General features: G+C 39.1%; 1 protein-coding gene across 1 annotated transcript in view; it reads right to left on the bottom strand.

Moving 5' to 3' along the window:
* Positions 1 to 15072, bottom strand: part of EFNB2 (ephrin B2) — a 46035-nt gene that overhangs the window by 9849 nt on the left and 21114 nt on the right. Inside the window, exon 2 of the mRNA XM_064440610.1 lies at positions 13134 to 13417. Within this exon, the coding sequence (XP_064296680.1) occupies positions 13134 to 13417 (284 nt within the window). The remainder of the gene's footprint in view (positions 1 to 13133; positions 13418 to 15072) is intronic.

Raw genomic sequence — 15072 nt, 5'->3', positions numbered from 1 at the left:
TAATTACAGTCAAAAGCACATTAAATTATTCAGTCGACAGTTTATGCACACCCAGAAATAAACACATATAATCCCCCTAAAAACTCTATTAAGACTTTCTGACAAAATTGTAATAATTTATAGGCAATGTTTACAGCAGCCAGTCAAAAGTAATGTTTGAGCTCTGTACACACAGACACTCTGTGTCTGCATTCCTTGAATACAACAGCAGCTGCCATTTTAGAAGGAATATAAGATTGGGTTTTCAACTTTCAGAAAAAACTGACTTGTTATGAAATTACGGTTAAGAGTCTGCTGATACATACTTACTCTGGAGAAGCGAGAACATTTTCAGCTTCATAAAATACTGCCTTAACATATCCTCTCCCTTACACAAGAGGAAATTAAATTATTCAGACCAAAGGATTTCATTCCAGGTCTGCCTTCCCTTCTTTGAAATATATAAATTATTAAGAAAAAGAAAAAAAAAAACCAAACCAAAAATAAAACCCAAACAGAAAACCAAACCTGGAACTCATGTAAATCAATGTAAAATGTTTTACATTTATTTGCTTTTAAAACTTCACAAGTGTTGTTTATTGTACGAAATGCATTAGTCACAAATGCAGAGGCAGGGAACCAGTGAGTGAAAAAAAGTCAGCTGACAAGCATAGTTCCTGGCTACGATTCTTATACAGTCCCCATGGAGAGGAAGTAATATTACATTTTAATATGTCTTCATTTGATTGTTATTACTCTGCCTCCCAGGAGGCTAAGCCACTGCATGGATCTTGGCTGTTTTCAACCTATCAGGTTGGTAACATTGCTCTAATCAGATGGAGAATTAAGCTGCTGGATTTGTGCCTGTATATAGCTTTTCATTCACAAAGAGATTAGAAATGAAGGCACAGTCACAAAAATTCAACTTCCTTCACTCCTAAAAACACACATTACAAGATGAAAAAATGCTACCACAATTACTTACAAGAAAACACCAGCAGACAAAAATCTTAGCCTCTTAATTCTGCTTCAATTATTACCCATACTTTTATGTTTAACGATTATGAAAAACATTACCTACTCGCAAATTAAATGTCATATCCTTTGAACTAACACAACTTTGTAACACATTTATTTCTAGAGCTTGAATTTGAAATGGACTACATAGCTGAAGAGAGAAAATATGATCATTGTACTTAATTTTCCTGTGAAAACTAAATGGACCTTAAACCACAGACTATCGGAATGAATTACTGATGTCAACTGATGGGTGAGGGCAAAATTGGTTTTGGCCCCCTTAGCATGCAGGATGATAGAAGCAATTTGGCAATGTATGAAAGACAAATCATTGACGAGGTCATCAAGAATTAATCACTGCTGGTGTGGATCTGTTAATAGAAAAATAAGAATTACAGGTTTCATTGGGGTACTGTCCAATAGTAGTGATTTTCACCATTTTTTTCTTAAATACTGCTTGAATCCAGCATCAGAAATTGGGTTTCTCAAAATCTGAGCTAAATAAAATCAAATAACCCCACCCATCTCCACTTTTCCCCAGCTGTGCTTAGAAATGGCATGGAAAAGCCTAAACAGCAGCAAAATCCACGAAAGCTTTAGATCCGACTGTAGCAAGAAGTTATTCTTCAGGCAAAGCTGTACTTGATCTCATATGCACTCACAAGATTACTAAGCGCATGTGAAGCTTTTGAGCATTTTTTATTTTATTAAGTAATAGAACATTATTTTGGCCAGGCATCGTGTGTCTGTGCTCTGACTGCTTTCATCTGCTTTTGGTCCTTTTAATGACTCTCTTAGTAAAGCACTGAATAAATAATTCTTCTTTCCCATAAATTACCTAAATTTATGGGATGGGTTTAAGAACACCAGAAATCACATACTGCGAAACCACAAATCACAGATCACAACACAGAGGTTGTTTCTAGACCAGCCAGGGATGAAGAACAAGGCATGTGAGGTAATAGAAAGAGCCTTTTAATTAAAGGAAATTAAATTCTTTTTTTTTTCCCACTTAGTATCAATGCCAGATCTGCATGGAGATCTGATACAACCAAAGAAAATTGTTCAGGCCACTCACCAAAGAACAGGTAGCTTGGCAAACGCCATGTTGGGTGAGCTGCAGAAAGTTTAGAGAGAAGATGAATATACTAATTTCAACTACTAGCAACTAATGGTTTAGCCTTGCTTGTAGTGACAAAAAAAAATGAAACTGACACTGAAACCTTCACTTTTTAAAAAAATGAAATTTTCTTCCAGAATTTAACTATCAGCGGCCCCAAACCTGGACTGCAAGTGCTAAAACTTAAATGCATTATGCATAGCTGCACAGAGTACTGTCAATGGGTTGTCTGTGTTTCTATCTACAGCTATCCTCTGTTGAACTTTTTGTGCCTGAACAATAAAATCACATCCTAACTTTTCTACTGATCCTGTAGAGACAAAGAAAGGTTCTGTAATAAAAAAGATTAAAACCTGCTGAATTTGCTCGTTTAATACAATATAGGACACTGAGACACTAATGAAAAATGTTTAAAAACGGTTTACTGATAATTATGTGTTTTTCTAACATGTCTGGTTTTTCATCTGTGCTTCTGGCTAAGTCAAGGTGGCAGCAGAATTTTGAGGAGTTTCTCAACCTAAAGACCATTCAGAAACTCTCATTCTCTCAATCTTATTCCACACATTTCTTCAATTAAGGTAGATTTTTTTCTTAAACGCAGGCTTATGGAGTGTTTATAAATACTCTCCAAGCCAGCCTTTTTTCTCTCTATCCACACATGAAGCAAAACTTCTGTTGAAGGAAAGGAACAGAATTCTCCCTTCTTCTTTTCCATTTCTCATCTTTTTTGTTTTTTAAATCCTTATGTCACATGTCTCAGGATTTATATCTAAACAGGATCCATAAATTATATTCTGCTCAGTAAGTAAGCAGCAATGCCCTCCCCAGTCAAGCTAAAACCAGAACAAAATGAAGTAAAATAAAAACGAGGCCTTTTCTTGCCTGGAAGAAGGCAAAAGCTCTGTGGTGAAACTTTGGGATTCACTTTTCTAACCATTGCTCTAAAACGTATCTTGTCCAAATGCAAATGGCGTGAATTGTGGTACTTAGATGGGACTCATGATATAGGGGTCTTCATGTAATTCCCCATAAAAGTCACCACTCGTATTCATATGTCAAAAAAGGGCCAGATTTTATTACTGTTTCAATTTTTGGGGAGGGCACAATGTGGAGGACACAAACAAGACAGAACTAATCAGTTCTGTGCTGTAATATACCTTGGTATATACCAACTGTTTAATTCCAGGCACGCCTCTGGAACTCCGTAAACTCTCCTTCCTGCATCTCATGTCATCCGACTGAGGAGGACCATCCAAATATTAAGGACAAAACAGGGAGAGAGTTCTTGTAAAGCTTCCTACATTCAGAATGATTCTATTAATTCCAGGGAGACATGGCACCATACAAGAAGAATACAGGTGGTAAAAAAAAAAAGCCCTTTACACCAACAAGGTCTTTCCGTAAAGGGAAAAAGAGACAGCGACCAAGACAGAGTTGGAAAGTATCAAAAAAGCTGCGAGCTCCAACTGGTTTCTGCTGCCCATCATTTTAAAAACAGCACCACTTTATCTCTGGGTTAAGGAATACCACAGATGAAGTGTACTACAGAGTAAATTACTTGCTGAATTATTAACCATTGCAGAAGGTCACAGCATCCACCCACCCACAACAAAATCCTACTTGCTTCACTGCTGTTAAGTGTCCCTTTTCAAAATTCTCTTGGAACGATTGAGGGTTTATAAAAAAAATAAATAAATAAACCCATCTCAACACTGTATCACTATGAATGCAATTTAAGTCTTTCATTACAGTTAAGCATTTCTAAAAGTATTTCAGTTCTGTATTTCACATACTCTGAGAAATGTTGTCAGATAATGATCTAGTGCACACATGGTTGCTTCTAGTTTACATAAACAAATTATATATTTGTGAGCACTGAAGCAACTGTGGCAGATGTAAGCCCACTAATTATGATGTATTCAGCGTATATCAGAAAGTATGCATCCAAAACAGATTACTAGCTAGTTAACTTCACCAACCACAAACAGGTATTTTACGTAAGTTTATCCTTTCTCCTGGCACACTACTGGCAAAAGCCTCATGGATGGGGAGAAACATCTCCCTGCTGCCACAGCAAGCTTTGCTTAACAGCTCAGCTGAACAGAACTAATAGAATTAGCGAGCATTCAGGTTACACTGATTGTTGCTAATGACAAGCGGGCTTGCTGGAAACAAAAGCAGAAGCTTTACCATTAAATGAGGACCTATTTTCTGTACCGCACAAACTGAACACCACTCTTCAAAGGATGTTCATCTGCCTTGAAAATCTCTCTGGTTACTGTCTGTAGCACTCGGATAAGAAAGGGTTATAGCGAAAGTTCGTATTAAATAAATAACAAACCTCTTGCTCATTCTACTGTCACTAATTGCATGCAATGATATTAATGACCCAGTAATTGCTATACGAGTAGCACTGAAGTGGAAAACATCATTTTGAGGCAGAGTTCATCTCTAGGTGGTAGGACTTCACCAGTGAGTGAGTTAATGCCTAGTGACAGTTTAGAATATAACACTATAGACGAGAAAATGTGCCAGTCTCATGGTTATAACAGTTTAGATGGACATGACGTTATTTGCTTTGACCACACAGAGTCCAGGAGTAACCCCAATAAAGTGCCACAGTCAGTTTGCCCTATAGATGAACCTCATTCCTTTCAGGGGAGATGCTCTGTACTATAACAATCTAGAGCAATTTTCCACATGTTTGCTTCAATAAAAGAATACCTTCATCTCCTGCTTTTACATCAAGCACAACAAAAGTGTGCTTTATTGCAAAACACAAAAAGCTATTTACATCATCTAACTATCCTTCAGCAACACAGAGTTTGGCACCTTAGTACCGAGATCAATTATGGTACTATTGGATGACTGTGCACTTGGCAAAATGATCAGAAGTTAAGCGCTGTTTTGATTGTGGTATGCTTTTGTTTGCGTTTCAACTTCAAAATACCCACGGAGCAAAACTTAACGAGGGAACATTGCCGAAATAAAGTAATCTGAATTTCCAAGGTGCTACTGGACCTCTAGTTCAAATACTCGCCATAAGAAATTAAGGGGTTTAACTTCTTTAGAAATTATCACATAGACACATCTCCATCCATTTTAAGAAACTCCAATAGGAGAGGTATGTTAATCCTTCAGTGTTTGGAATTTTGAAAGGTCATGACTAGACAAGAGAACCGATACTTTTAATAATGGTGTTTATACAGTTTTTAGTATTTCACTAGTGTTTAAATAGTATAACTTTATTAAGTTTTGGGGGGTTGTGGTGGTTGTTTTTTTTTCAACACGAATTAATTAATTAATGTCTTGATTCTGCTACTAAATCTGCTGTGGCAGCCTCTGGATGGCAGGCGGAATAGAGTTTCAGCACAGGCTGGGGCCAAACACCTATAAAGGCGCTTTGCAGGAATGGCATTGCGGGTCCTGGGGGACACGAAGTGGACCGTGAGCCAGCAGCGTGCCCTTGCAGCAAAGGCAGCCAACTGCCTCCTCAGCTGCATTTGGCAGAGCGTTGCCAGCAGGCAGAGGGGGATGATCCTTCCCCTCTGCTCAGCACTGGTGAGGCCACAGCTGGAGCGCTGGGTGCAGCCACAGGCTCCCCGACGCAGGACAGGCAGGGACTTGCAGGAGCAAGTGCAGTAAATGCTCATGGAGATGATGAAGGAACTGCAGCATCTGTATAGGAGAAGCTGAGGACTTGGGACTGTTCAGTCTGGAGAAAAAAAGGCTCAGGGGGATCTTATCCATGTGTATAAACACCTGGTGAGGGGAGTAAAGAAGGAAGGGCCAGGCTCTTCTCAGTGCTGCCCAGCGACAGGACCAAAAGCAACAGGCACAAACTGAAATACAGGGAATGCTGTTTAAACCTGGGAAAAACTTTTTAAATGCGAGGGTTGCCCAGGCAGGCTGTGGAGTCTCTATCCTTGGAGATATTAAAAACTCAGCTGGACACTGTCCCGGGCAACTGGCTGCAGCTGAGCCTGCTTGAGAAAGGGCATGAGCACGGGACTAGATGATCTCCAGAGGTGCGGTCCAAACCCAACTATTCTGTGATTCTGCGATCAACCGCACTGTTGTGGTCTAATGCATTTATGTGCTAACGTGAAATACTTGAAAAATAAATCCTTCTCTGGCAGGATTTGGATTCAGACTTGTTTCTCTCACAGCAGCTCAGTGAGCACATAAGCACTAGTCTGCTGCTGCAGTTTAGTTATTTTTGCTGCCTTCATCTGCTGAACAGAAAACAGATAAATCATGCTAACAAAGATCCAAACATACTTTTTAAAACCAGCCTTATCAGCCTAATACGGACTCTTCTCCAAGAACTGCTAAGACTACCTTAAGCCTAATCCTGCTTTTACTCCCAGAAATATTTGCATGATTTCCTTGGGACTGAAAAAAAGCAACTGGAAGACTGCCCATTAGGGCTTAGTTTTACAGTCTGATTTATCAAAAATAAATCCTAAAATATTCTTCCTCCAAAGTTTCCTGGATTGACTGAAGTCTGGAAAGAAAGTTCAAACTGACACTTAACCCTGTTTTTCAACCCTTTCAACCCTGTGTTTTAGCTAATGCAGTTCTCAGACAGAAGTACATTTCCCTCCAAGCCAGCTACGTAAAGACTTTAATAAGGCAAAAAATTTCAAGTATTAAAAATCAATTTCATTAAAGCCTTTATAATTGCTTATGAAGTTCCTGGTCTTTTATTTGAGGACTTAAAATACTGTAATATGTAACAGATATAATACAAGCAACTGTATAAAGTAAAGACAGATCATCCCACTTGATGAGATAAATGCTCGTCACCAAACTTGGGAACAAAATGAAAGGTAAATGTGTTTCAGTATACTAGTGCACTTCTAAGTTTCAGTTTAGACAGATACTTTCCTCATAGCATGGCATGTCTCCCCAATACACGCCCCCTTGATTTAAACAGTTACTCATACCCTGCATATAAAGCATAAAATAGACACTCAACCCAACCCGCTTCTGCATGGAGTCCTATTAAGGATGTATATGTAAATCTAAGAACATATACAACTTGTAGAAAATCAGGGTTTAAGTTGTTTTTTGCAAAGCACTTCAAGTCTCCCTTATTGTTGATATGCATACGACACATATAAAGACTTCTAAGTGAGAATATTGTATGTCTTTGTAAATGTACTGTATTTCCAGTTTTTATAAATTGTTTATGAGGAACTAAAAAAGAAGGGAAAAATAAATAGTGACTAAAAATATTGAACAGCTTCCTATGAAATTTTAAAACCTGTTTAATTCCTGCGTATTGCCCTGAATAACTCTTTCTTCCAGTCCGAATAATTATTCTTCATTTTCATCTGATTCCATATCTATCCAGAATACTTGGGGGGTGTGTGGGGGAGGATAAATATATTTTTTTCACAAGATGCCATCAATTAACAAACCGAGCATTCCTATCTTTCATTTCCTTCCCTTGGGAATAGAGAAATAATAACAGATTTCCTGCTGAACTATCTCTGTCTACTTTAAAGGAGATTAACGGTCGGTATTGCCTAGGTAATGGCACCGAATATGAACAAAGTCCATCAATCTAAAATAGCCTTATTCTCTTACAAGACCTGTGTGGTCTGGGACAAAACCCCAAAGGACCATGACTCCATTAATCCTGTAGGTCTTAGACTTTGCTAGAAATCTGAAGCTGCACAGGCAGTGATTTTTTCCTCCAATAATATTATTTGTATGAGCTGTATTTATATTTAATGCAACAAGAGCTAAGTGGTATTGCTGATATATCTCTTAAAAGACTCTCAGCAAAGTCAAAGACTGACCTCTAGATATCATTTTACACTAAGAAGAAATCATATATCCAATATTCTGAGGAAGGAGGAGGAAAAAGGAAAGAAAAAAATGTGATCTTTGTACAACTGGAATCAGGGTGGCTATTATCACATAGGTTTTCATTAACACCACCACCACCCAAAAATAAATAACAATAGATTCCTGAACCACTGAGCCTTTAACAAAAAGCATGGAAAATGTCTTTTTTGCAAAAGAAATGGAATCGAAATTCTGATACAGTTGGGAATCAACTTCCAAACAAAGGACAACCTACTGTTCCCTTCCAGGTAGCTCTCGCTAGGTGTTTGGGAGGTGGCAGGGGGCTGCAGACTGAAACCTGCCTCAGAGAGGTGTCAGAATGCCCAGCCAGCCAGACTAGCCAGCGCTTAAACTGTTTGGTCAGAATACTAAAATAACATTTTAATGTAAATCTATTTGGCCATGCAGAGAGATTTATTCTTCCCAGCTGGACCGTATTTCAGGGCACAATCTATATTGTCCTTTAATGTGTTCTTCCTCAGACAGTTATTGCCCTTTAATTGTAACAGAATGACAAAGTGAAAACATAAAAAGCCTTGTGATTTTTTCAAGCCCGGCTAATGCTAAAGTTTCAGAATGACTGTTTCAATTTTAAAAGCCACAGTACTATTAAAGCAGTTATCCAAAATGTAGTGCTACTAGCCAGTATAAACCTTTACATCAGCCAGGGATCAAGTGTGTGTGTGTGTGTGTGTGTGTGTGTGTATAAACATATATGTATATAAACATATGCATATATAAACATATATTTAAAAACATATATAAATATATGTTTTTTACTTTAAGCCAGAGACCAATTACGTAAGCGGGTCACTTGAAAAAAGTTGACAAAAAACATTTAAAGAAAGCTGCCTATTCCATTTTGCCAATGTCAGAGCCACTGAGCGTCATTAGCTCAGCAGGCTTCGCTAGTGAGGTCACAGGCAGAGCAGGCATTTTAGAGGAACCTTTTCTAGGACCATTCTGTAGCCCCTTCCCAAGTCTCAAGCCATTCTTTTACAAATTTCAAACAGGTGAAGACCTCATTGCAGGTGACTTATTTTTTAATGCTGATGATGCCAGCCCATAATCCTGATTTTACTTATGCAAAAGAAGAGGCGAAGCAAGCAGGGTACATGCTTTCTTGGCCAAACTATCTCAGGAACGTGATGGTGGCTGGAAGGCAAGCGGCACTGCTCCATTCCCTCTGGCGTAGCTTCCCGCAGGCTTCCCCAGGGCGCCCCCTCAGTGCAAACCCAGGGTACCACAGTGCTCTCTATGCCCTCTGACTGAAGGCCAGGTTTGTTGGGAAGGGTTCAGGACAACTCCCGTTCACCGAAAGTAAACATCTTTGGCATATTATGTATGCTTGTACTATGCTAACGCATCTCCCTCCTGTACAAGAAATGCTGCATGAGAGAGGTGCTGAAGCAGTTACACCACGACCCAAGTACTTGCAGATCGAGTACTGAGGAGATATTCATTGTTCATTCTGAGCGACCCACAACAGCAGCAAATTATACTTCATTCCCTAACCATGCAAAGACAGAAAAAGACTTTTTAATGCAAGCATCAGAGCTGCAAATCTGCACACCCTTCTTCTGCTTAACTTTGCCCTTCGCGCTGATATTTATGTTGTTGGGCATGATGTATCTTCCTTCATGCATCTGACTAAGGGTTTTGTTAGAGGCTTATGATATGTTAGCTAATGGTCGCATATTTTAGAATAATCTAACGTTAATACTTCTGAGATCTCAAGTACATTTGACCTTCTCCAGTTCTGCTGAAAACAGGTAACTGTAGGAAAAGAATCTATTAATTTCCGAGGAACCAAAAATTGATGATAGCAGAGAAAAGCAAGGACACTCTGTTACATCATTTATTCACTTTCACAATACCATTCCGTATCATCTTTCCTAGTACTGCTGTTCACAGAATTAACTCTTTGGATCCTGATACTCATATTGAGGAATATCTTGCCAAGGAATGGATTAGATTATTTTTTGGTTAAAGTACCATTAAATGTAAAAACAGGTATCAGAAGCTTATCTACATTTTTACTTTTTCAAAAAATTGTGATTTGTGGAATGAGAGAAGTTGCATCTTTCATATGCTTAGACCGGGGAATTATCGAGTAGAAAAAATACCCTTCTGCTAAACCTATCATGAATACATCTGGATGATGTAAAATTATGGCTTAAAAATTCCTGTACAATCACATTTCCCTAAAGGTACACAGGGTTCAGGAAGCCGCTTCATCCTGTATTATAACTCCTCATCCCAAAATTACTAACCCCCTAATCTGAACAGAGATTTTACTGTTTAATGCAGCTCCACAAACCACATACTACTACCTTAGAAAAACAAACCGTGTTTTCAAATAATGGCAAGATGATAAAAGCAAATGACGAAGCACAAAACATTTAAAGGGCTGACGACAGCCTGACAGCATAAACAGCATGAGATTAGGCTGTAGACACAGCCATAGCGAGCACTGCAAAGAAGCTGAGCTCAGTGAACTCCTGCCTCAGGTTTGTTTGATACCCCTTAGTTGAGGGAATACAAGATCCCTAAATACTTCAAAATCAAAAGCTGGCGCATAAAATGCATCATTGCCTTCACTTCATGGAACTCCCACCCTCCTGCCAAAAACCCCAACAAATCAGGACAAAACTCTGAACTCCCAAACAAGCAGGAAAGGGAGGGAGGGAGGGGAAAAGGGAGAGAGAGGGACTGAGAAAAAGCAAGCAGTATCAGAGTCAGTGGGAGACCCGGTGCATTCCCCTTTTGGGCCCAACCACACCTGTTAAATTACAGGTGTGGGAATAGGGATGTACACAAACAATTTACGGCCTGATTTGGGTACATGATTAAGATGCATTATATTACTAATAAAAATGACAATAAACATCCTGACTACCAGAACTTGTCAGGCTGTGTCAGGTCATGAGCTTTTGAACACAAACTGTTAACATCCTATCTAGCCCCAGCATCTCTGTAAAATGGTGTCCTAACTGAGCCCTGGCCTAGTTTTCTACCCCTGTAAGTGTCTCTGAGACCGTCATCACTGAGTTCATTGTTTTCTCCCTGAATGATAGAAAAGCGAGAGTTTTAGCTTCGGGATGGCTGGGTTTTCAGGGATTTTTTCTTTTTGTCTGACCTATTAAAATGTATGGGTCCCCCTGCTGCAGCGCAGTCAACTACGCTAGCAATATAGTGATAAATTAGCCATTTGTTTATGCCAGAATGAGCAGGGAAAGTAATATCCTAAGGCCCTGCAGTATTACTGCAAGGCCAGTGTGATTTTTTGGGGCATTAAGCTGAAGGCTGAGCAAGTTCTTTCAACCAAACTATGCTGTAATCTTCCAGGAAATGCAACGTCTATTATGTCTTATTGCTATAATGAAATAATTATACAAAACTAATGAAAATGAGACATATTTAATAATTCTCTGGGTAAATCCATGACAGAGATATGACAGAACTGACAGGGTACCAGAAAGCTCCATTTGTGCCCATAATTTTCAGGTAATAATTGTAACAGTGCCATTTGTTCCACTACAGCTGGTCTGCTGTGGATGTTTTTAAAAGCAGCACTAAATACTGAACATATAAAGCCAGCTATTTGAGTGTGGTCATTTTTATGCTACACATTTTCACTGGAGTTACAGACAACTATATCTCAACATCTAATCTTGCAGCTTTTACCCTGGGAAATTCTCGCTGGATTTCAGTGGGAAGTTTGTCAAAGTATATGCTGTGTAAGTGGGATCAGGTTTTTATATACCCCCACAGAGGGTAGGAAGCACCTACATTAAGTGATCTTTTTATCAAAACTTAAAAACAAAAACATGGTGGTTTAAATCTCCCACAACTGTTATTTAGTAATTTCTACATTTAATATTTAATACAGGATTTCCTACTTAGTTTCTGTGACACACAACCTGTTTTATACACACTGTGTACCGTTACAGATATAACTGGGAAGTGAGCACTAATTCCTATCAAATTCACTTCCATTTCCATTTTAAAAGTACTTGCTCAGAGCACTTGTACAATTACTGATATTTTTAACTAAGAAGATAAGAAATATTTAGAGTGGCAGACATTATATGAAATGGTTATCAGCCCTCCAATTTTCAAGGAGGTGGCAGAAATAAGACACACCGGTACCCAACTTCATTGTGACTGCAGATAAGGCAATACACGGTATTTGTCCATCTCCTAGTAACTGATGATCTTTGCTCAAGCCTTCGCAAGCCCCCATGGGGCTAAATGAGATCTACGGGCCATAGTATAACAGTGACAAAACCTAAGCTAATGTAAATTGTTGTCATGCTGCTAAGGAATCAGTTTATGCTAACTCCTGATTTACACCATTAACTTTACACATCCTAAGTAGTTGTAGTAACAGTGGTTACCTCCAGACTTGCTTTCAGCCATACACCCCTTATCAGACTAAAACTCACACAAAGTTTATACTGTAGGACACAGGACTGTGTCATGCACATTCTTTTTACAAGTCCAGGACCATAAAAAAGGAGGAAACTTAAGATCGTGTTAGCCTAGGTTTTGCCAAAGAACCCTCCTAACTACTGTATGGACAGAATAGGTATGTATTGCAGCTATGCATGCTCAACTAGAGCCCACCAGGAACCCTTGTGGGGAAATTACACTGTCAAAGTTGGCACCAAAGTGGCCAAAAGGTCACCGCAAGAATCCGTGGACCACTTGGAGCACTGGCCAGCCATCTCATGTAGGATGGTTCAGCTCAGAATGGCCAGGCTGCCCTACTCCTACTCCCGGCATAAGGGCACCCGAGGGCAAGGCCAATAGCATGGTACACCACCAGTGCTGCGAGCAGGAAACACATCACGGTTCAAGCTGCACACCACTTTCAGTGTGAATACAGGACACAATCTTGTGAACAAAAGGAGAAGCCCTTTACAGGCATAGAAGTACAATCTAATTCGCTTTACACAAACCAAGGAAAAAAAAAAGACAGAGGCCCCATAGAAGTCAGGAATAATGTTGAAGATACGCTGGCAAGAAAATATTTTCAGAGAAAAATATACAAACACGTTCACATTCTTCTAGTTTGCTTATAATGTACAAGACAACATACAAAAGAACGAGCAATTATATTTAAAAGAATGAGCAATTGATATTTTGAACTTACATATGACGTAATAATCTTTGTTCTTCTGAAATTCCAGGCCCCAGAGATTAGGACTGAACTCTTGAAACTTGATGGTAAACTTAACATCTTGATCTGGCTTGGCACAGTTGAGTAGAGGTGTATTGTCCTTTTTAATAGCACAGCTATCTGCTTGGTCTTTATCAACCATGTAGACCTTATAATATTCATACTGGCCAACAGTTTTAGAGTCCACCTTTGGGCATATAATATCCAGTTTGTCTCCTATCTGTGGATATAGTACCAATCCTTGTCCAGGAAGGAATCTAAAACAGAAAAAAAAGGAGGAAAAAAATAAAAAGGGAGAGAGAGAAAAAAAAAAAAAAAACAGGGAAAATGTGAGACAAGTGATAAAATCTCATCCAGAAAAGTAGCAATTGCAGTGGACAGACAGGAACAAACACACAGTTTCCAAAACCAAAATGACAGACCGAGCAAACCAGATCTTAATAGTTTGGGCCTGACTCAATTTAATATCAACAAGATGTTTATTTAGCTCTTGGAAATTACAGATGGATTGAGTCTTATAGTCCTTATCCCAGTTCTGGGAACTCTAGTAGGTTTTGTGTCTCTGGCACTCACTGCTCTTTCTTCCACACTTAGCCATTTACAGCAGCTAGTACAACGTCTGGCGGGCTACGATCCTGTTTTTCAGCTTTGGTAACATTTCTACTATTCTTGCACATATTTTGCTAATTTTGGACACGGGGCAATGACAGAAATACTCTTTCAAACCCCATGAGCAGCCATGCAGAAAAGGAAACAGCTTAAACTTTAAGAGTTAACGACATATTAAGATGCTGATAGATATTACTAGTACAACACAAAGGAACATCAGTCACTCACCAGGATCATGCTTACAGACCTGGGGTGGACAGAGATATACCTGACCCAAGGACCACACATGCTTCTGATAAAACACTTTTCCAAGACAGTGTGACTGCCACACTGCAATGGTTTCTTCTCTTCATAAACTCCGCCGTTACCATCACAATTTTAACTCTTTTTTTTATTTCTTGTGCTACAAGTGAAATATGGGTGTGCTTCTGCCTTAGTATGGAGGAAGACTTCTTACACAAACTGGCAGTGAGCTTTAATGTTTGAGGTTAGGCTCGATATTGTATCTTTCCTACTCGTATTAATTAATAGGCAAACTTCACCACCTCTTCACGAAAGAAAAATATAAATAATTACTTGTAGCATTGATTCATCCACAGAATGAGAAGCCTTGTTCTCACAAGGAAAAAAGCCAGAGCAGGTTTGTTTGATTCTTTCTCTGTAAGATATATTTGTTCCAATTAAGGCCAAGAAGTGCATGTTTTAGAACTACAGCCAATGACACAACGTCCTTCAATGCACAGACCTAAAAGACTGACTTTCTTTCCTCTTTCTCCTGCCTGCCAGCCTTTTCCAAAGATCTTCCTTAATGGAGAATCGGCCTGAAAAAACAACTGAAACAATTGCCGCCTAATGAACACCCTTCTCCAAGTGTTAGCATTTAAACAGCACATGTAGTAAATCTAGCTTATTCACAGGCAGCTTTCTTGGAAACATTTAAATTAGAGTATTAAGGCCCAAGCAGAACAAAGCTGCTGGCATCAGTGACCTCCAGCCTCTGGCTTGGCTAAAGGAGCCCACCAGCATGTAGTAGTGCTGGGGGAGAACTTATTAAATTAGAGAAAAGGATGATGCGACACCCCGAATTTTGAATCCATTGTTGACAACCGCTTGCTCCCACACAACACGAGTTTATGATCTGTGCTAACTGAGCTGGATTATTTTCACTCACAAAGCCTGTGTAAGAATTATATTTGTTGTGAAGCAGTACGTAGCAGGACAAAGACGTGTAATTACAGATTTAGGGAAAAAGAACAATGAAATGTTATGGCAAGAAAAGCGACTGTTGATGTATAAATCAGTG

The sequence above is a fragment of the Phalacrocorax carbo genome, chromosome 1, assembly GCF_963921805.1.
Source record: "Phalacrocorax carbo chromosome 1, bPhaCar2.1, whole genome shotgun sequence".
Lineage (NCBI taxonomy): Eukaryota > Metazoa > Chordata > Aves > Suliformes > Phalacrocoracidae > Phalacrocorax > Phalacrocorax carbo.
The sequence above is the reverse complement of the archived record's forward strand: the minus strand, read 5'-3'. Positions and strand labels throughout refer to the sequence as shown.